The sequence below is a fragment of the Chaetura pelagica genome, unplaced genomic scaffold, assembly GCF_000747805.2.
Source record: "Chaetura pelagica isolate M959 unplaced genomic scaffold, ChaPel_1.0 scaffold265, whole genome shotgun sequence".
Taxonomy (NCBI): Eukaryota; Metazoa; Chordata; class Aves; order Apodiformes; family Apodidae; genus Chaetura; species Chaetura pelagica.
In genome coordinates, this window is record NW_009953449.1 from 24,254 (window position 1) to 45,830 (window position 21,577).

Sequence of the window (21,577 nt, forward strand, 5' to 3'; positions counted from 1 at the left end):
CCTCTTATCAAGAAAGACATTATTTGTGTCTAAATATAGCACTGTTTCTAACGCAGAGTGCCTGCAGTGTTTCTTAGAGCTATGCCTGAACAATTTCAGTAATAACTTTGATAGCAGGAATAGGTTTCTCCCCCCGCCCCCTGCAGCTACAGCTGGTGCATAAAGCCTAAGCATACACCAGGGGCCAGCTGCAGAGCTTTAGTTTGAACTTGCAACCTCCAAATACAGGGAGTTCACCTCATTAGTGCACTAAGTTAATTGAGTCAGTGCTCTGTCATCAATATCTTTAAGTTACCCTATTCCCTAGGATGCAGTTTACTGAGACTGTTGACTGTTTAGTCATATTTAATGCTAGACAGTTTTTGGTTGCCCCATTTTGTCTCTAAAAATAAGAAAATGGTATTTGAAAAGGGGAGGAAAAAATGAATAATCAAAGAAGTGTTGCTATATTTTGTCTGGCTCCTCCACCAATTAAGAGCAGTTCCAGATTAAAATATACATTTCATAAATAAATGACAATTTAGCTAAAGATAATGTTACTTTCCAGGGTTTAGTTCCCATTTGTAATGACATTTTAGAACTACCTGATCTATAGAATAAAATAATATAAATCTCTGGTACTTGACATTTTCATTATTTTAAAATGTAAGGTAACTGATAACACAGATCCAACAAGTCTTCATGTAATGATTATCTGTCATGTTTTGTGCTATCTTAGCTCTGGTTTAGTCTGTGCTAAAAGACTCCAGTGATGGCTGGATCCCCCAAATTGCCTCACTCTCACAGTATTCTCGGTGGCTATCTGTCATGAGGCTCATCTATTAATATAAATAGAAGCAGCTGATTGAATACATCTTTCTGATCTGTGCTGTCAGACAGATGCATAGACATGAGGGCATTTCTGCTCTTTATACTGCTATAATGCACCTCTTAGTAATTAGATTTCTTGCTTTCTGTCATTTCAGAGTTTTCTTATTGTGCATACTCACTAAACACTCCTATTATTTTTATTTATTTTTATTTTTATTTTTTACTTTCTTGTGATATACTTCTGGCTTTGCATAGTTGTCTGGAGAAGCAGCCAAGCTGAAATGGTTGTGGTTTTTCCTAGCTTTCCACAAGTGCAAGCTGTCACTGGTGGTTCAAGGCCACAGAAGCAGCTAAGGCTGCTCGGTGTTGTGAGCAGTGGCCTCTGTCCCTGCAGAGTAAGCAAAGGACAGAAATACTTCACAAATACAGCTAAATATGGGTTAAATATTTGGATACTGCTTTGTATTTGGGCCATGATACTGTCAGCCTGAATTCAGTTATTTGGCAGTATTAATAAGGCATGTCTCAGTCTGATATAAACCAATCAAGGCTCCAGATTCTCTCTCTGCAGAAAAGGCTTTATTTGTACAAGTGCCTTACAGCCAGCTCCTTCTTCTGATGGGCTAGTGATCTAGAATCAAAGTGTCAAAAATCTCCCCAGATCACTGCAAAACTCCCAGTATTTTTTATGACAAACATGTTGTACACCTGAAGGAAAAGAAAATGAAAATAAACTTATTTTCAGAAGCAGTGTCTAAGGACTGGAGAAAGAAGAAATTAGCCTTCAAGACAGATTAGCAGATACTGCCTGATTTGGAGTCAATAATGTTCTAGCCAAATCCATCACTTCTGCATGCATCAAACCTTTTCTTATAATGATTCTGCTGAGACATATTTTACTGGAGAGAGGTTTGTCAAATGTTTTGCAGATGGAGGAGTTGACCGAAGGAATTCGCTGGGCTTTCATTGACATGTTGGAAAAGGAAAATGACTGGATGGACTCTGAAACAAAACGAAAAGCTTATGAGAAGGTAACAAATATAAATATTGAATGTTTAAAAGCTTAATGTTATGGTGAAGATTTTACTTGGTTGAGAACAGAATGTCATGGACTGTACTTGCAGTTCCAGGTACTTACCCATCATTTTGTTTGTGAAGGGACAAATGCCATGTTTGTTTAGGTAGAAGCCGAGCTGTCTGAACTCCTGCTTCTCTGCTGAAGTGATTTTTGTTACCTTGTCCTTCCTCCCTTCCCTCTATCTTTCTCTGTCTGGCTCTGCCTGATGTAGACTGAGAGATCATTTCAGATTTGCCTGCACAGTGGCTTTTCTTGACAAGGTTTTCATCTTGATTGGGATGTTAAGGGCACATCAACATACAAACAGAAAATGGTGTCTATAACATCTGAGACAGGGGAGGGTATTTGGTGTGAAGATGGAGGATCCATCATCCAGGTCTCATACCTTCTCCAGTGTCATAGTGGGAGGCCTACCTTGAAAGTAATCTTCCAGGAGTGCAATGGCCATCCTGACTGAACACTCATCCACCAACAGAATAATGATGTTTATGAAGTATTATGATCAAGGATGGCATTTACGAGTCCTGATTACTTGCAGAGGGTGTGACCATAAGATCCAGGAGGTAAAGGTGAAGGCAGGAGGAGGTCCCTTTTCACCCTGTTCTTGCATTAACAGCATGTGATATGTGGAGAGGGGACTTGTACAAAGGCAGAGCTCTGCCCCTAGAGCAACAACTGGAAGGAGCATAAACAGAGTGGAGGGTAGTGTGTAAGACTGTCTCCTTATTTGTGGAGACAATAGGATGTCAGTGAATTAGTAAATACCCTCTTTGAATAAGCTGACATGACATTGTCCTGAATTGTTCCAGCTCACTGTGCTTGAATAAAAATAGCGATGCTTTGATTTAAAAACCAACATGGACCTGAAAGATTTTGGTAATTCTGATGAAAAGGCTGTTGAGACATTTAATCATTGGAAAGTTTTAAATTCCATATACAGCCCAATTACATTTTATACAGCAGTGCTCTTCACAGATGTGCAAATGAAACAGAGCTGTATAAATGCACCAATAAACTCCATAGGAAGAGAAGAACAGTAAGATACCAAGATACCATTTATTTCCTGCCAACCTGATGGTAAATGGACTGCAATTATTACTTCTTACTGGCTCTTATGCTGCACTTTTTTTTTTTTTTTTTAAATTAGAAATACCTTTAGAAATTAAATGTTCTGTAATCTAGGTTATTTGACATATTTGGTGCAAATGAAGATCAGGACAATTTTCTGATTACATCCTTATTATGTTTCTATATACATTTACAGGCAAGTCTGTTGTTGATTTTTCTAGCAAACAATCTGCTTAACCATTTTGTTCAAAATTTGCTACCCACCTATCAGCAGAGAAACAATACAAGCATTGCTGCAAACTAATTAACTCCCTAAAAATCTCTCCCTTTCCCAACTTAGGGAGGGTTTCATTCAGAAGGTAGGTTAGAACTTTTGTAGGTAGAGATCCTGTTTTCTGTCTGTTGACACATTTAGGAAGTTTATGGCAATTTGCTCCCTCTTTAAGTATCTCATTTAAGTTCCTGAAGTTAATGGGGTGAGTCTGGGCCAAACAATGCATGACAAACTGAATTCTACCAGAACAATAAACATAATAGTACAAACCATAGCAAATGGTTTAAATCCATTTTCACTGCCCTGAACAACAATTTTCTAGTTTACTGACATAGCAACAAGGTCAAGCTTGTAAGACACGAATGTTATATAATGACTTAGAAATTACAGCAACAATTATGCAGTAGGTCTTAACTGTAAGTTTAAGTTCAGTTTCACAAAAACTGCTACTTGGCTAGAAGGAAAGAATCTAGAGAAACATTCCGGTAGATTTAGACATGGAGTTTGCACATGTTTATTAAATACTGTTTATTGATAATGATGGATATTGGATTTGTCCTCAGATATTTGGATAGTCATGTATTTAACTGACCACTGTCAAAATAGAGACTAGTGTTATGACAGAGCACAGCAGGATGCAGAGGGTACCTTCTTTCAGACAAAGGTCTGAAAAGACTCTCACTTTGATCTTCTCTACAGGCAAACTGTAGTATTTTAGCCAATTAATGCTAGGCTGAGCCCACTAACAATAAAAAAACTGTTCCAGTTCTCCATGGTTACTAACATGTCTGCAGAAGTTGTTTTTTTTTAAATTAGAGTAGATATTCTGTTTGGAAATTACTTTCAGTACTGCATGAGCATCTTCTGCTTGTTTCTATTTCCATAAAAAAGGATGGCACCTGCTTCTTTATTAATCTGATATTCTTGTATAATAAGGTCACCTACCTAGTAGATGAAGGGAAGAACATGGATGTAGCTGTTCTGGATGTTAATAAAGCTTTTGATACTGTCCCTCACAGCATCCTTCTGGAGAAGTTGTCCAGCTATGAGATGAGCAGTTACAAGGTGTACTGGATGAAGAACTTGTTGAAGGGCAGGGCTCAAAGGGTTGTAGTGAATGGGGCTACCTGTGGCTGGTGAATGGTCAGCAGCAGCGCTCCTTGGGGCTCAATCCTAGGGCTAGTTATGTTCAATATTTCTATCAATGATCTGGATGCAGGAGTTAAATGCACCACGAGCAGATCTGCTGATGATACCAATCTGGGAAGGGGCCCTTGCAGTGGGATCTACGTAGGTTGGAGCATTGAGCGACGATTCATGGGATGAAGTTTAATAAGTTCAAGTGCTGGATTCTGCACAAGGGATGGAGTAATTCTGGGCACAAGCACGAATGTGAAGAGCAGTGGCCAGAGAGCAGCCCTGCAGAAAGGGATCTGGGGGTGCTGGTCGGTAGCAGGCTCAGGAGGAGCCAGCCATGTGCCCTGGCAGAACAGAAGGGAAATACATCCTGGGTATCATCAAACACAGCACAAGCAGCCAGCCAAAAAAGGTTATTATTCCACTGTTTTCAGCCTTGATGAGGTATCACCTGGAGTACTGAGTGCAGTTCTGGGCCCCAGCGTTTAAGAAGGATGTGAAGGTACTTGAATGCATCCAAGGAAGGGCAATGAGGGTGGTGAAAAGGCTGGAAGGAATGTCTTATTAGGAGTGGTTCAGTACTTTGGGCTGCTCTAGTTTTGAGAACTTTGCTCTCCATGGCTTCCTGAGGAGGGAAGCTCCAAGCTTGTCAGTGATTAAGAGATATTTGGACAATGCACTTAAAAACACGCTTTAACTTTGGTCAGCCCTGAAGTGGTCCAGCAGTTGGACTAGATGATCCTTGTAGGTAATTTTCAGCTGATATATTCTATATAAAATTTTATTAGACTGCATAGTCTTATTATCAATTAAGTAAAGAAAGGAAGTTATTAATTAGGTAAAAAATGTCTTGGTCTTTTATCAGTAGATGTCAGATGTCTGGACTGTGAGCATGGAGATACTTCCTAGAAAAACATCTCATCTTAGACTACTCTTCTGTTCCTCATGGTGACTGTATCTTCAGATGACAAAACTGTAATGCAAATGACCTGGCAGGCTTTAAAGAGAATTAATTGCAAATGCTCTCTGTGATTTGGTTACTCACTGTTCTCTGTGTTTTCCGCTGCCTGTTTTCTGACCGATGCCCACCTTTCCTGTGCATTTGGCTGAGGCCAAACTTGTATACCTTGCTGTCAGCACGATGCTTTGCAATCAAAGGCACCATCGACCTCTGAAGAATCTACAAAAGGCCTTCTGGTAAAATCGATGCTTGCATTTTGCTCTAGGCAGCCTGTCAGCTCCATCTAATCAGTGAAATTTTTCCTTGTCTGTGTCTCTTTGTGCCTGTTCTGTTAAGTTACTCAGGGGGGGCACTACTAATCTGATGAGTCCAAGAAATATTAAGAGGATCATATCAACCGGTCCCTGTGGCATAGGGAACAAATGTCTTGAGGCTTTGATTTCTGAGAATCACCCTTTTAGCCCTTGCATACTTTGGAGTTAAGGTTTGACTTTCCATTAGGAACAAACCAGTATCATGGGGTAACATCTAATAATTTCCTTCTATCCTCCCTCCATTCGCCTCTTTTTGTGATCGAAACGTGGATTTAACCCACCATCTGAAAATAACTCTTGCCAAGAAAGTTTTTAGCAGGGTTGGATGACTTAGTCTGTCTGCGCGTGCAGTTCTCACCTAGCTCTCTGGATGGAGCTCCTGCTGCTTCCAAAGCAGATCCGAGTCGCGTAGAAGCGTTCGGCTCCGTGCTGTGATGCTGTTTTCTGTCATGTCCTTCCTCCTCCTCTGCTCTACTCAAGCCTTGCTTTATCGCTCTGTATTTGACAGTCACCTGAAATTTGCATAAACGGTGCCTGTTAATCTCCCGAAGTTTCAATGGAGAGCTCTGACTGAAAAAAATCAAACCAAACCAAGAAAAAGCCCACAGAAAACACCCCCTAAAGGTTCCTCTTCTTGCCCTTTTAGCCTCTTTCTTTTGAAAGGGTCGTGAGAATTTTCCCTCGTTTGAAGGACACACAAATTATCCAAGTGAGTGCAGCTCCAAGGGTGTGTCTGGCAACAGCCTCCAAGTACCTGGTCTCTGAGGTACAGAAGCTGTGCAGAATGATCCCTCGGCTGCTCAGACACCTGGCGATCCTCATGAGGAAGGCAAGGGGGAGGGAGGGGAGCCTTTCCTTTCCCTTACAATGCAGGTGCAGACTGCAGCCGGCTTCTGTCAGCCAAATGGTATTGACAGCCGCATTTTGTAACGCTGGCCCCCAAGGAAGAGGGAGAACCCACAAGTGAAACTCCATCGACACGACTTACGTGATCAGGGCACTCGTTTTTAAGTGGTGTTTTATTGCTGCTGCTCTTCAAAGGATAATTCAGTAGAAGATCATCCCTGAGATGCAAAGTTATTCCCTTTCTTGGGAAGGCGCCATTATTTTGTTAAACAGTTGTTTTCTTTCCTTAAATGCCCTTTGTGCTTGGGTTTAACCGGAGGCTTGAAAGAAAGCCTTTTACAGAAAAGGCTGCTTTCTGAAAGTTGACAAATCTCCTGTAAAACAGCCAGTATTGTAGAATTTTATTTTTTTAATTTTTTTCTTTGCAATGCTATTTTTAAAACATAGATGATAAGCCAAAAAAAACTTGTTTTTCCCCTAATAAGATTTTTCTGTAACATTACTTCTTTAGGTCAAACTTCTTTAGAACAAACTTCTTTAGGTCATGGAGCACAAATTCCAAGGTCACTGTGCAATCTTTTTTTGCCTACTGAACTTGGCTGCTGCTTGGCTTTATTTCTCTCCAAGGAAGTCGTATATGCAAAGTTTGTTTTCTTTGCATCTCTCTGAGTTGGAAGAACTGAGGCAAGAGGACCACAGGACAATGCTTAGCTATAGGTGTCTCTCTTGGGCAGTGTTAGGTATCTTTGTTTAGCCTGCAGGGTTTGTCCTACTGCTTCAGAGAGCTACAGCAAACCTCCCTAGATAACACAGTGTAATTTAGACCAATAGCCCTTAGGAAATCAAAAGCCATCTGTACAAGCCCCAGTTTAACAAAGTAAAGGTACTTTAAAAGAGGGAGGTGTCCATGGGTTATCCCACTGAAGCCATTCTCTTCTCAGCTGGAACTTACTGGCTGTATCCAGCCCTCCAGTCAATTAGCTGAGCCCTTGCCAACTATTTCAGTTCTCCGTGGTCTCTCTCTACACGTTTGGGTGATTTCACTACAAACATGACAGCCATACTGCTCAGAGCAGAGGTCCAATGTCTGGCTCAGACAGTGGCCAAACAGTAACAGATGTTTAGAGATGAACATAAGGACAGGGCAAGCATAAAGAGATACATTCCCACTGTCCTCTCCTGGCTTCTGACAATCTGCAGCTCAGTGGCTTCCTAAGCCAGAAGTGGTGGTTTTGTATTTATTCATATTTTTCTGCTGTGACTTTGTCTAATGACTTTTTGAACCCACAACAATTTTTATCATCCACAGCTTCCCATGGCAATGAGTTCCACTGCCTCACTGTGCTCTGTGTGAGAAAGCATCTCTTCTTGCTTGTCTGGAAAATATCTTATTTTCCCCCTACATTCTTGTAGTGGGGAAACCAGAGAATCATCATGGCTTATTCTTTTCTTGTGCCCACTCTTGCTTATGTGTTACTCTGGCACAGCAAAACATCCAGGAAGTATGAAGCTTTCTATGTTTGTTTGCATAGACTGTCCATGATGTGCACTAGATACAGTTCTGAAAAATCACTTTTCATTAAGTTCTGAGGCATACCCAGACAAAAAGGCCAGACACCACATCTTTAGGAGCTGAAATTAATCTTGCTTAAGGCCATGCTAATTTTGCACAAAGATGACAAAGCATCTAATTTTGAGAGTGGCCACTGTGTGCTCTGCAAAAGGAAAAATTGCCTTTTGTCCCTCGTGGGGTCTGCAGACCCATTCTATGTAAAGTAATGCAAAAGTACTATAGAGGAGCCAGCCCTGAATCTCAGTGCCTCTTATACCTCAAGTAGGTTTTTTCTGGAATGAAGGCCAGCATAAGGGTGACAGAATAGCACTTCATAAAAGAGAGGGATGGAGTTTGAAAATCAAAGAGCCCAAGACACCTTTTACAAGTTCTTTTACCATTACTTTGTATCCTTGTTTCAAGGATATCTGAGAACTTCCCAAAGTCTAAGAGTGCTTCAGAGCTCTAATTGAAGCAACGAGACTTGCTTCAGAAGAACATGGAAAAGAAAGGGGAAATTTCCAAAGGCTCTAGCTGCATTTAGACACTTCATTCTTGTTCAAAAGCCAATGAGTCTGACTGCTGACTTAAAAATTCAGTGTTTTATTATTTAAATTCTAGGAAAGTTTTATTCAGATCTTTGTGAAACAACTTTATAATTTCTTACCTGGAAAGCATATTTCTGCATAGTGCCAGTTGAACCTTGGCCACACTTTTCCTTTGTGGAACTGAACTTTCTGAAATTAGGGTAGTCTCTGTCTGGACTAGTACTTAGATGCAAAACTTTAAGGTACTGTCTAGATTGTAGCAGTTGCATTGCAGGCAACCATGAACAAGTCTTCTGATAAAGTGGAAACATGGATTGGAGTTCTGAATAGACAGAGTCACATTTTAACTCTTTTCTGACACACCTACAGTTCCTTGAGCATTATATGTGTCACCAGGACCTTATCTTCATAATGTAACTCATCTTTATCCTACTGCAGGAAGTGGACACTGCACAGCTCATAAATTATGTAGGGTACTTACCTAGCTTGGAATTTGGTCACGACATTGAGGCTACTATTCCCACATCATCCCTGAGATAGCTGTTTGGAAAATGCCAATGTTCAGGGTAACATTTTTCACCTGGAAGATACAGACAATGCAAGATATTCTGTGTAGAAGTGTTCCACACTTTCCTCTGAAAAAAAATAGATCTTCACTTTCCATCAGATTAACAAGACTTTTTTCATTTTTTGTGTGTGTGTGTGTGTTTTTTGGGGTTTTTTTTGTTTGTTTAGTTTTTTGTGTTTGTTTTTTTTTTTTTTCTCATCACAAACTTAAATTTTTGAACTCAAGGAATAATCTCTCTCACTTCCTGATTTTAATTTAACCTCAGGAGGACTGGGCTTTCCTGTTCAGTAACCACAGGAGATGTGCTTCTCCTTTGGCCAGAGTTGAAACTAATAGCCATGGCATGTTTGCTTATCTCTTATCTCTGGGGTTAGATGGCTGCTGTCAGCTTCTCCCTTGTTATCTGGCTGCTGCTACTGCTCACTCAGTTGTGCAGGGATGTCAGTTCCATTAATAACCTGAGCACCGTGCAAACAGATAGTGGAAAACAGGTGAAGGGAGAGGAAATTGTATTTAACCCTGGTCTCACAGCTGTCATTTTTCAGACTCTGCCATGACTCCATAAGGCCAGAATGGGTGCTTGACATCAAAACACTTGTGACAAATCTGATGCTTGAAATAGGAGGGAGACAGATGGATGGAAACACCTGCAGATGCTCAGGAACCAGGGTGAATCTGGAGCTTTTGTGGCAGAAATGTAACATGAAAGCATTAGTATGCTAAAGGACAGCTTAATTCTTCCAAAGGGCAGGAAGTTGTCCACCACCCCTGGAAGTCTTGAACATTTTCAACTTTAACTTCCATTATCTTTCTTGTTTTGTCAAGTAAAACTGCCTTCTGTAGAGGAACAGTTACATGGACATTGTAGTCCCCCAAGTCAACAGTAACAGAAATTGAGGTATGGGAGGCCCCTTCTCTGTACGAAGGAGGAGTCTACAAAGGTGTGCTCAGGTATCTACTTTGCATTCCCTCTCTATTTCCAGTGAATGTGCATTTCCTGGCTGCCATGTTCTCCATGTCCTGTATATGCCCACTTGAGGCACTGAGATGAGAGCTGCCTTCTCACTGGAAGTGGGCAGAAAGCTCAGCAAGGCAGGGCCATGGGCTGGTGCTCCAGCATGGAGTCTCAGCACTGGACACCAAGCTGTCCAGGATCAGAAGCCTTAGCAGCCCTTTAACTTGCTCAGGTATCATACTGGTCACAGAAGTCTGAAGCTAAGCTGTGAAACGTTTAAATGCCTTCAGGTACTGGTATTGCTGGATGTTACTTTTTGAGGAGCTTTACCACAAGGAGATCATCAGAGTCAGGAGTTTGCTCCTTTAGTGGCCTTCAGGAAGCCAGGATGCTGTGCCTAAGAATAAGGACTTCCTCATCTGCCCTTCTTTGTGAGGGACCTGTATGGTGTCATGTACTCTGTTTTCTGGGGAAGTGGTGAGTCCCATCAATGTGAAAATAAATAAATAAAAAACCACGATAATTTATTTTAAAATAAAAAGATGTAAAGATTTGGTATACAGAGGGATTCAGTCCTGAGTAGAAAGCAGAGCATTTTTTGCTTGTTTTTTCTATATTCTACAGCCTGCATTTTTGTCTATGTATGCATCTGTTTTCCTGAAAATATATATTACAAGGCATGGACCACTGGTAGTGCCATTGTGTTTAGGTTCTCAGTCTCTATTTGAATTTTAGAATAGTATAAGAAGAAGTCTTTGCCATGTCTGGTCTCAGCTGTATCTGGACTGGGTCTGAGTAATTTGTGGCTAGAAATAGAAGGGAAATTTTTCACATTCTATTCATTAAAAAGAAGTTGCTCTATAACCTTTGCTTAAGCAAAGATAACCTTGCAAATGTTAAATGAATATAAACTGATGCAAGCAGAGGCTAAGGTCAGAAGTTGTCCCTCTTCAGATCAGGTTATTCAGTTTTGCATAAAACCACCAAAAAGAAATGCTGTGGTGCCTCCTGTCTTTCCAGCTGTGATAAAGAGCTTCCTTGCCCCTTCCCAGTCCCTGGGGCTGCCCCTTGCTCAGCATTTGGTGCCATGGATCCCTTCAGCATACTAGGCTTTTTGGGTCTTCGAGGGCTTTTGTTTTGTCAGTGCAGTGGGCTTTGTTAAGCCTGCTGTTTTCTCAGAGCTAAACCAAAACCAACACAAACGATTGTGCAGCAAGGTGAGTGTTTTTATCAAGAGGTGGCACGACAGTGGGAGTACAGGCTGACTGATGAGGGGCTCTGGCTGTGAGCAGTGGAATTTTTACTCACAGGAGCAGAAGGAAGGAGTTTCTACAAGAATTGCAACATCGTAATTTCTGCAGCTCACCAGTGTGTCAAGGACTGGTCAAAGGTGACTTTCTCTTTGTGTCACTGAAAATCTTCAGGATTCTAGTGCAAAATTTATTTGCTAACCATAGCTAATGTAATTTCAAAAGATAAATAAAGAGAATTTTTAGTTGGGGTTGTCTGGTTGGTTGATGTTAGTGGTTTGTTTTTTTTTAAGAGACAGTTGTATTGGAAAGCACAGAGCATTGCCTGAAAAAAAAGCAGGCATGAGGAGCTACAGTGCTGAAGGTGCTTCCAAATTTGACTCAGGTGCATGAGCTATTGGAGACCTGTCAAAGGCAGCTTAGCAGCATGTACCATGGGGCACATATATATATATAAATATATATATAAGCCCAGAATGATAGCAGTGGTGGTCTATGCCTTGAGACCACAACACTTCTGGCTTATTTGAAGTACAAGTGGAGGAGCTCCTCACTGTCTGCACACACCCCTGTGTAGTTATGCCCTAAGCAATCCACAGGTGCATAGAGCGGAATCCAGCACAGGAATCCTAATGCTGGATTGGAGCTTTCACTGTTAGCCTGGTGGTGGGATGCCACAGCTGGACAGTTTGCAGATTTGTGCACCATTCTTTCTTCTGGTCCACAGACATGACCAGCTCCACTGAGAACCAGAGACCCCTAAAACTGTCCAAGGAGCTTTGGACAGTAATGATTAAGTGCTAATACATCTTTTGCCAGGTACTCAGTTGTGCTAGTCTGCTGTGTAAGTGCATTTATGCAGTGTATAATCACAGAGGAAGATATTTGCTGTGTGCCACAAACAAATGTATTTAATGAGCTGTGGTTTTGTTAAGGAAAAATTACACTTATGTTTGTCATACATAATATACTATGTGTAATATAATGGAATCATGGTAATTGTCACACAGAGGTTACAAATGGAAAATGGAATGAAAATAAAATGGGCAAAGGAATTCTTTTCCTTAGCAAAATTAAAGCAAAACTGACAGCAGAATGAGTTTGGAACAAAGCTGATAGGAGAAAATAGGTAGATTTAGTAATTATAATGCTGCATTGAACTGAGGAGTTATACTTCTGAAAATATCACAGTGAATTTGTATTTTATATAAGTAAAGTAGTTTCATATTTTCTGTGAGTTGGTTCAGCTCCATTGTTAAAAAAATTAAAATAAATTTAATGTAGGATTAGTTTAAACTGAAAATTTAATTCCAGTGAAATTATTGTCACAGTGCTTGAACCAATGATTGAGTCTTTATCTGCCAGAGAGCCAGAAGCAAAAGGGATTTACTACATGAGAAAGTGACATTGATGTATGTGGCTATTTTTTTCTGACTCTTCTGTGCATGGCAGTCCAACTGAGCTTCTAGGTGCTTGCAACTTTATGGTCAGTAATAATAATATTGTCTTGCTAGATGGTGAACATTAAGACTGAATATATAATCCCAACCAACAATTTGCTTGGAAAAGTTAATGTCCTTCTTCCCCTCCATTTCCTAGGGTGTTAATGTACAGTATGGCATTTTAAGTGTACTAGCTAATATTTTCTTGTCAGGACGTTTTCTTTGAGTGAGGCTTTAGTTTCAAGAGGTAACTAATGTAACACAACCCATTTGTTGTTCTCTCTCCATTTTCCCACATTGTGTGTTCCCAGTGCTTGTCCTGTGGTAGTTACAGCTCTTGGTGAGTCTCTCCATGTAGCAAGTGATTCAGCTCACTGATCTTGTGGAAAAATTAGCTGAGAAAAAACTTGGATGCCGTCTCCCAAAACGATGTGGCAAGGAGCTGAGGTAGCTTATGGAGGCTGTGGGTGCAGGGAGCATGAGCCTGAGTATGGACAGAGATGGGAGGAGCAAGGGAGAAGAGTGAGGACTAGGACATTTTTTTCATTTGACAGCAAAAAGCTCATAAAGGGACTCATCTACTTTTGCAACCACAGTGTGTATTTAATGGAAAACAATTTTATGTGTACTTGATGGTGTTATTATTCACACAAGCCACTTGATTTTTAATTTCTTTTCATATTATGTTATTTTATTTTTACACCTGACCTCAAGTTATTACAAGACTGGAATGACACCTGTATTTTCCATCTTCGTAATTGATTAATTTCGAATACCCCCCAAAATTATTGAAATATGGGAGGAAGGATTATGGTGAGGTGGTTGGATGTGGCTTATTGAATGGAACAATAACTCTGAAAAATTTTGAGAAGTCTATACAGCTTGTATTGCTGTGATATGCAAATCTGAAAGGAAGGTTAAAGCCAAACTTTAAAAAATAAGTAGTTTGATTATTAGCTATACTCTGGAGTACGGATTACAGCCAGTTCACTGCAGATTAAGCACTCTTAAAAGTGATCATTTCAGGCCAAGTGTCCATGTTCGAGTTGCCACTTCACTTTTGATTGCAATTGATGATGTGTAAATCCCTGGCATTTTGTGTGGCCCCTGCATAGGAAATGATAAAGATCACTAAGATGGGCTAAATCCGTCTGCCACTCAAGTCATTAGGTTACTTCCTACTGTTATGTGTAGGACTGGGCTTAAGCCCCGCGATGGAAATTTTCTGTGTTTTACTAAGATCCACCACTCTATTTTCCTGGTCTTTTTCTATATGTAAAGCCTAAATAGATGCAGTGATATTTATGCAGCAGTTTTACCAGATGGCTCTTGAATCATCTGTTTTCAATGAAAAATGAAAAGACCAGACACGTACATAAAGGGTGAATTAATCTTTGTAATTAAATGGAACATTACTTTGCCGTGAATGATTTTACCTTTCAGAATGTATTTCATGCTAATTTTTCAGTGAACTGTAATTGTATTAATTTTTTATATTTTTAGAAGCTTGAAAATGATCTTCACAAAGTTATTTTGAGTCAAACTGATATACAGAAGATCTGTGTCAGACTCATAAAACTTTGTGAGTGCTGAGATACATGTTTCGGTCTGTCCTTTTTACTGTAAGTGCAATATGCCAGTACTCAATGTTGCTATCAAGCCTACAAAGTATCCAAATCGTATTCAGATGGGCAAAAAAATGCTCTTGGGAGGCTCACATGCCCAGGTTCACTGTCAAGCAAGAATTTGACTAGACTGGAAAAGGGGATGCTTTGTAGCATTGAAGCATGTGTGTGGTCCTACATTGGCAAGTTGTTAAGTGAGAAGTAAAAGGTTGTTTATTAGTTTGTCTCTGTAGTAAACTGCCTTGCAATGCTCTCATCGTGACAGAAAGACACACTGATGATAAAATCCTGACTGTGCAGAAGTCAGTGGGGAAACTTCTCTTCATAATCAGCAGTGGAGGGAGTTGTCTCTCCCCACGTCCTCTGCCTCGCAGCCTGCTCTCTGGCTGCTGGGACAGAAAACAGTTACCATGACTTACTGTACAGCCTGCTGCTGCTTTGCATCACCCCCTGAAGGAGCGTCTTGCTTTCAGTGGCAGAAGAGGAATCCTGCAGAGGTGAGGTCTCTGAATTTACCCGATTACCTCAGGTAGGCCGAGTATTAACGATAGCTGGGGGAAATAACCCGTCGCCCCTTTTCTTCCTGTTCTTTAATATGTGAATTAGAAAAAGGAATTTAATGAGCCTTTAAATCATAAACACTTTTGCATGGTGTGTTTACGGTGGATTCATGTGCAATTACTACATGGCTGGTTCCCATACATTCGACACATTTCATTTGCTTTCCCTCTGTGTAAGTTTATGCCTCCTGGAAGGATGATCTTTTAAATATACTTTTAATCTTATCAAGGGGAAAATACTGCTTCAATTATCAAAAAATAAGCCAGTCATAGAAGAGTTTTCCACTTTCCTGTTCTACATGAATAAGGAATCTTCTAACTCTCATTAAATATTACTCAACTGAACAGAAAAGATAGCAAAGGAAGCAAAGGAAGCAAGACACTTCCATCAGGAAATTTAGAAACCTGCTCTTAATGCAATACTTTCTAACTTGTCTGTCATGTAAATAAACTGGGCTGTGTGTTGATCTCAGCTGAACAGGCTGATGCAAAGTCCCTGGGAGGAATCCCAGTTGGAGGGGTTCCCAGAGACTTCAGAGGGCTTCCTACGTCCTCTCACAGGTTTTGCTTTGGCTATGTGACACAGTCGTCTCTACCAGGAGCCACATGTCCTTTGCAGTTGGCATCAGGGTTCTTATTGATGTGACACAGCCTTCTGGCCTGCCACCCACTCTTGCTGCCGTAAGTACCTGTGTGGGCTGGATGGGCCTGGACCTCATCCCAGGCTGGAGTCAGGATGTTGGGAGCAGCCCTTTGAAAAGAGAGATGCTCTTGGTCCTTCAGATCAAGCAAGTTTATTCCCCTTTCCCTCCCATATCAGTATGTGTTACATGATGGAGATAAGATGGCCCTGGGCCACTAGCTCAGTACAATCTCAGGGAAGCATGGCCTGTCTATATTTTTGGCAGCATCATAAATACCATTAGGACCAATTTGAGATGCATTCCTTCTCTGGGAAAAGCTGTATAGCAAGATATGGATTGCATGTGACAAATCAGTTTGTTCTCATCTGCTCTTGCTCTAGAAGTTCTCAAAAAGGCTCCTAAAGGATTATGTTAATTCATGACTTTAGAGGTCCTAGAAGCTTTTTAATGTTGTTTAAGCATGCACTTAAATTTCTAATAGCAAAATAACTTGGTAGTGTAGTAACAGTGTGTACTTTTCTGAATTTTTGTTATCCTATCTGACTGATGGAACACTTCAGAATGTGTCAGAATCACAGTGCTAGTAAGATCTACCTTAGAGTTTAGTCATTACAGAGTACATAGCTGCCTGTGTGTCTTGCTCAGGCTTCTAAAACATATATTGTGGTAAAAACTTCTAAGTAACAAATGGAATAAAGTTATATTTTCCCCATATATATAGATGTTTTGCAAAATACAGACAGATTATGCCATTGATAAAACATCAAGGTACTAGAAGCAGCATTATCTTTTGAATTTACTTTCAGAAATCTCTTTGAGGCAAACTCAGTTATTTACCAGGGTTTTATATAGCCTTTCTAGCAAAATATCTAAATTGTGTCTGGCCGCTTTTCCCTTATGCAGGGAAATCTTAAGCTCATGACGTCAACTGTCCCATTCACAAAGCAAGAGTATGTGTGATCTGATAAGTGAGCCCAGCTCTCCTGAGACAGTCTGGTTGGAGGAAGCCTTCCTGTTCAAATGCAGCAGGGCCATGACAAGAGTAAAGGATTTAAGTGGCACTAAAATAAAATAATAATAAAAAAAAAGTTAAATATTAATTTTGTGATTATTTATTATGTTATGTGATTGCATATGATATTTAGGAAAATGTATGTCAGACCTGCTGTTAAGGAGCCTACAGGCCTCATCCTTAGAGATATTTGGTTAAGTACTGTTATCTAAAAGGGCCAAAACTTGGCAGTACCAAGCCACTGCTCTCAGAGGGCTGATGTGGAAGAAGAGACTTAGATGGATGTGGCAGATATTCTACAAAGACCACAAAATGTACATGTGCTGAGGTGGAGATGGACATATTGTGGTCACAGTCAGATGACTAGCACCAATGAGAGCAGGACTTGTCTCTGATTCTTTCAGAAAAGTGCTGCCAGATTTAGGCTGGCTTCATAGTCCTCTGCATTTACAGCCAGGGAGGTGTGAATTTGCTTTTACTTGGAGCACAGTATAGACTTAAGAGTGTTTTTAAAGGTAATAATATATTTCAAAATGAAAAGTGTTCTTTTACATGCCAATACATAATCAACAATTTTTGACCATCATTGTACCAGCAAAATGATTAGAGAAGTGACATCGTACTGACATAAAATCCTACTTTTTCTTTAAAAACTGCTGTTAATTTTTTGCAAGTTGCACTGGAGATTGATTTAAAAGTGGTTATTCTTAATAATATATGTTACTTTTAAAATTACATTTGTTTAATAAAAATGTTGAGGGGCTCAATTAAGTAGATTCAACACAGAGGCTACTGTAAGTGATTGAGATAATTTCCCTGGAATACACAAAAAACATATGAGATTCACTGAACTTGATTAATCTCCTGACTTAGGAAAAGCTAAACTGATGAGTTTTATTCTTTGCTTTCTCAAAGCTAGTGTTAACAACTGTGTTTGAAACATTTGAAATGCAAAACGGAAATTTTCCAGTTCCTTGCAAAGTTCAGTCAGCTGGACCTGACACCACCACCAGGAAAAAAAAATAGATGTTCTTGATTATATTCAAACTTGCAGATAAAATGTTCTTTCTCTCCCCCAGCTCCCCCCCGGCTGCTATACTTTCTGGAAAACTGAGACAACATTCTGTCGAGAGTTAATTTGGCTCATTTCATATTTCCTGTTCAGCATTTGTCTTTCATTGTTTTTTTTATCACTAGGGAGATTTGCATGACAATGGGATCTCTCTTCCTTAAGAGTTCATCTGCTCCTGCTGCTAATTTCCTACCTGAAGTTGTAATCTTCTGTTTGTGACATCTTAATTATCTCAACTGCAATTAATTGTGGTGTCACAAATGGAGGATTATGATGCTGGGTTGCAAATGAGATTGAAACATTGAAAGAGTTGGAAGAAGTAAAGATGTTTCTTGAAAAATAAGAGACCAGACAAAATAATTTTGGTTAAATTGAGGCAGTCCTCCATCAGCTTCCTTCTTATATAACAGATGTTTCTCATTCTTGCTGTCATTGGAGGCCCTGTTGAGACATTGTGGAGGTGAAGAATGGGGCAAGGATTTAATTTTGGAGGAAGGGGATTCTTCTCCTGAACAGCCACCCTGTGCAGCAAGAGGAAAATAGAAGTTGGCAGCACCCAGAGAGGTCCCTGCTCTGCTCACAGAGAGCAGAATGCAGGGTTGGTGTGCCTGCAGTTGGTTTACAGACCAATCCATTTATTGCACTTCATATCTTTCAATATTCTTTTGAGCTGACAATTGAGTTTGAAGAATAAATTTCCAGACGAGCTTTTTTTAAGTGAATTTCGTAGACTTATGGGAAAATTATTTTCAGCATCCTGAAAACTTTCAAACAGAAAGCTTCTTGTTAGCCTGTTTTTTTGTTACCCTAGTCCATCATGGCTTTAATTTATTCTATGAACTTGTCGTATTTCAGTTCTTGGTAAGTTGCCTTATCCTTTGATGAGCTGCTGCTTTTCTTCTGGAAATGTGTTGTTTCCACAGAGATTCCGAGTGGCCCAGTGGTGTTTTAGTGAGAACATTACTAAGAATGTTTATATACTTATACCATGATTTGCAAAATAGGAAATCTCACCAAAACGACTAGTGCTTCACACCAGTGTTTCCACAGATTGTGCATAAACTTTGAAACCAAGTCATGACTGAAAGAGGAAAAAACACTAAGTTCATGAACAGTGAAAAGTCTTATTTTAAAGACTTTACTGACATTAGGGAAAGGTCAAAGACAGAAAAGTAGAAGGATAAATGTGGATAATGAAACAAAGATTAACTCTGCAGTTTTAGGAAAGTACAGTGTCCTTCAGAAAAGAGTGCTCCCACACTCAGGTGTAAGTGGAATTACCCTCAGTAGAAACAAGCAAGTCTCTGTTTACTTAGACCCATGTTCATTTGTATATGGGTATCAATTTTTTTTTTTTTAATAGTTGGATTTGTACCAGCTACTGCACCATGGTGAAATGGGACATTTCCTGTCACCTTTTGGAAAACTTTTTAAAAGTACATTTGACCACCTGATTAATGCAAAAAATTGCTAGGGAAAATAGTGTTAAGATTTTGCACTCAAACACACTGCTGTAAGTCTGCAAAAGCTCTGCAGGTGACAACAGACCCACTGTGATAATCTGACAACAGAATATGGACCTTCCACGTTGTGCTGCAAAGCTCATTTGCAGCACCAAGTTTACCTTGTAGGCAAGTGAGTTTGACCTTAAACTAGGATAATGCCTTCAGGGAGGCATAGTAATATAAAGTAGAAAAAGAATGTGGGAAAAAACCCAATATACTGATAAATGGTTATATCTGCTAACACTTTTTCTTTTATTTTCTTTTTTTTCTTTTTCAAAGGCAAAAGCAGTTATGGCAAAAGTGGGTTATCCTCAGTTTATAATGAATGACACATATATTAATGAAGACATCAAAACAGTAAGTGTCAGACTTGCAGCTTTCTTCTTTTACATATTGCAGCCATTCTTTGCTGTGTTTTGCTGCAGTCTAAAATCAAAACCCTTCCTTTGTTTGTCATGCATCTGGCGTTCTGCTTGCCTGGTTATTTTTAGACATTGAATGAAGTATGCTAGCTCTAATGTCTAAATTGTTAATGCCAGTGTGTCTAAGAGAGATGACTACAAGACCTGCTGGGAGTAAAATGTACCTGGGTGCAAAGAACCTTCAGCATTTTTAGGGTTAAACATACACTGGCACAATTTTTGTGTTTAGTCATAAAAATGAAATAAAATCGAAGCATTCCTCTTCAACATAGCTGTCTTCAAAAAGGTGAATGCATTTTCCCTCAGAATATTGCAATTTATGATGCCCTTTATAGACTCTCCACATCTATCCAGGGTATGAATTTTGTTGATGATTGTTGCTTATTATCGTGCTTAGAGGTCCTAGCCAATGTATAGGCCTACCATGCTGGCTGCTGGATGTGGTTACTAGAGGGTACTCCTTCCTGGCCCAGTATCTGTTCAGCCTAAGTAAGGCAGAAAGGCAGATGATAAAGAATAATACAGTTTACTGTTTTCCAAAGGAGTAACTGTGGCATGTGATGAGTTGTGTTACTGAAAGTCACAGGCAAAGCAGAATCACAAATTCAATCCTGAACTTGTAAAATACAAGAGTGATAGTAATTTTTGCCAAAGAACATGTACAAACACTAGAGAGGGGTATAATGTACTGAGAAAACTTTGAAGAGCCAGCTCTACTAGGCTAGTCCTTATTCCTGGGAAAAGTGGGGTAAGATGGTGCTGTGAACCACAGTGTAATGAGATAGAGGATGTGACCAACTTTATCACTGAGTGTATGGAATTATTTGCCCAGATAAGTGGTAATGTCTAGAAAAAAAAACACTTGTTAACCACAGTTTAAATCTGAAGTACAACTTCCTCTCAAGTACTCGGATTGCTTGAAACTGGTGACATCCCTTTTTCTGCATGGTTAGTTATATTTGTGTGTGTGTGTGTGTGTGTGAGGTTGCTATTAGATTTGGAGTCTTATGGAAGCATGGAGCCCTATGTCTGTAAGAATTTGATGTGAGAAACAGTAAGAAAGCAGTGGCAGAACCCTTGGAGTGCTCAGAATACAAAGGATTTGTGATAAAATGCAAAACAAACTGGAAAAAAATGGTCTTTGTTATATTCTTGAAAGTGGTTTTGAAATGCACTTTTAAGAATAAAAGTAGATGTACTTATGGAAAAGATGCTGCCTGGATAGTAGCCTTAGAAACATGTCATCTGCAATTCATGTTTGGGTACTTCTGGTTTCCTCAGCTGTTCTCTGCATAGGGAAGAGCTTTCCTGATGCTCCAGTCCCTTGTGTAGATCAGTTCAACCACTGTTTTTAACTAAACTCACAAAATATTTATTTTCCCTGCCAAATGTGAAAATTTTTACTTCCTTTAACAATGGCTAAAGAATTAGGTGATTATCTTGTTTCCAATAAAACTGATCATTGTTTTATGTCAGCTTTTGTTTCCTTGGACATACTTTTAAGATGCCTGTGCTTTTTCTATGCAGCTGAAGTTTACAGAGAGTGACTATTTTGGCAACGTGTTGCAAACTCGCAAATATGCAGCCCAATCGGATTTCTACTGGCTTAGAAAAGAAGTTCCAAAAACAGAGTGAGTAGACAAAAAGCAAATTTACACAATCTTCTAACAATATTTTAATTTACACAATTTATGTTTTAATAGAATGATATACACAGCAACCTATTATAATAGGAAAAGCTAAAAAATATGTGGTCAAACTCTCCAGTTATTCAGAAACCCCTGTGAATATTTTTTTTTTAATTTTTAAGTTCTAGGTGTCCCTGTTCTGATGCACACTAGTCATATGCTTGCAGCTTAAACTTAATTTAATGGAAGAAGGGGTAATTGAATCTCAATTAAAAATGGATTATGTCTCTTGGTCACAGTTAGAAT

General features: G+C 39.6%; 1 protein-coding gene across 1 annotated transcript in view; it reads left to right on the forward strand.

Annotated features, from left to right (window-relative positions):
- The window catches only part of LOC104389494 (metalloendopeptidase homolog PEX), a gene marked incomplete at its 5' end in the record, with an annotated part of 73,130 nt that overhangs the window by 21,809 nt on the left and 29,744 nt on the right, over positions 1-21,577 (forward strand). The window contains 3 exons of the mRNA XM_009998494.1: positions 1,740-1,841; positions 19,501-19,578; positions 21,171-21,274. Coding sequence (XP_009996796.1) covers positions 1,740-1,841; positions 19,501-19,578; positions 21,171-21,274 — 284 coding nt within the window. The remainder of the gene's footprint in view (positions 1-1,739; positions 1,842-19,500; positions 19,579-21,170; positions 21,275-21,577) is intronic.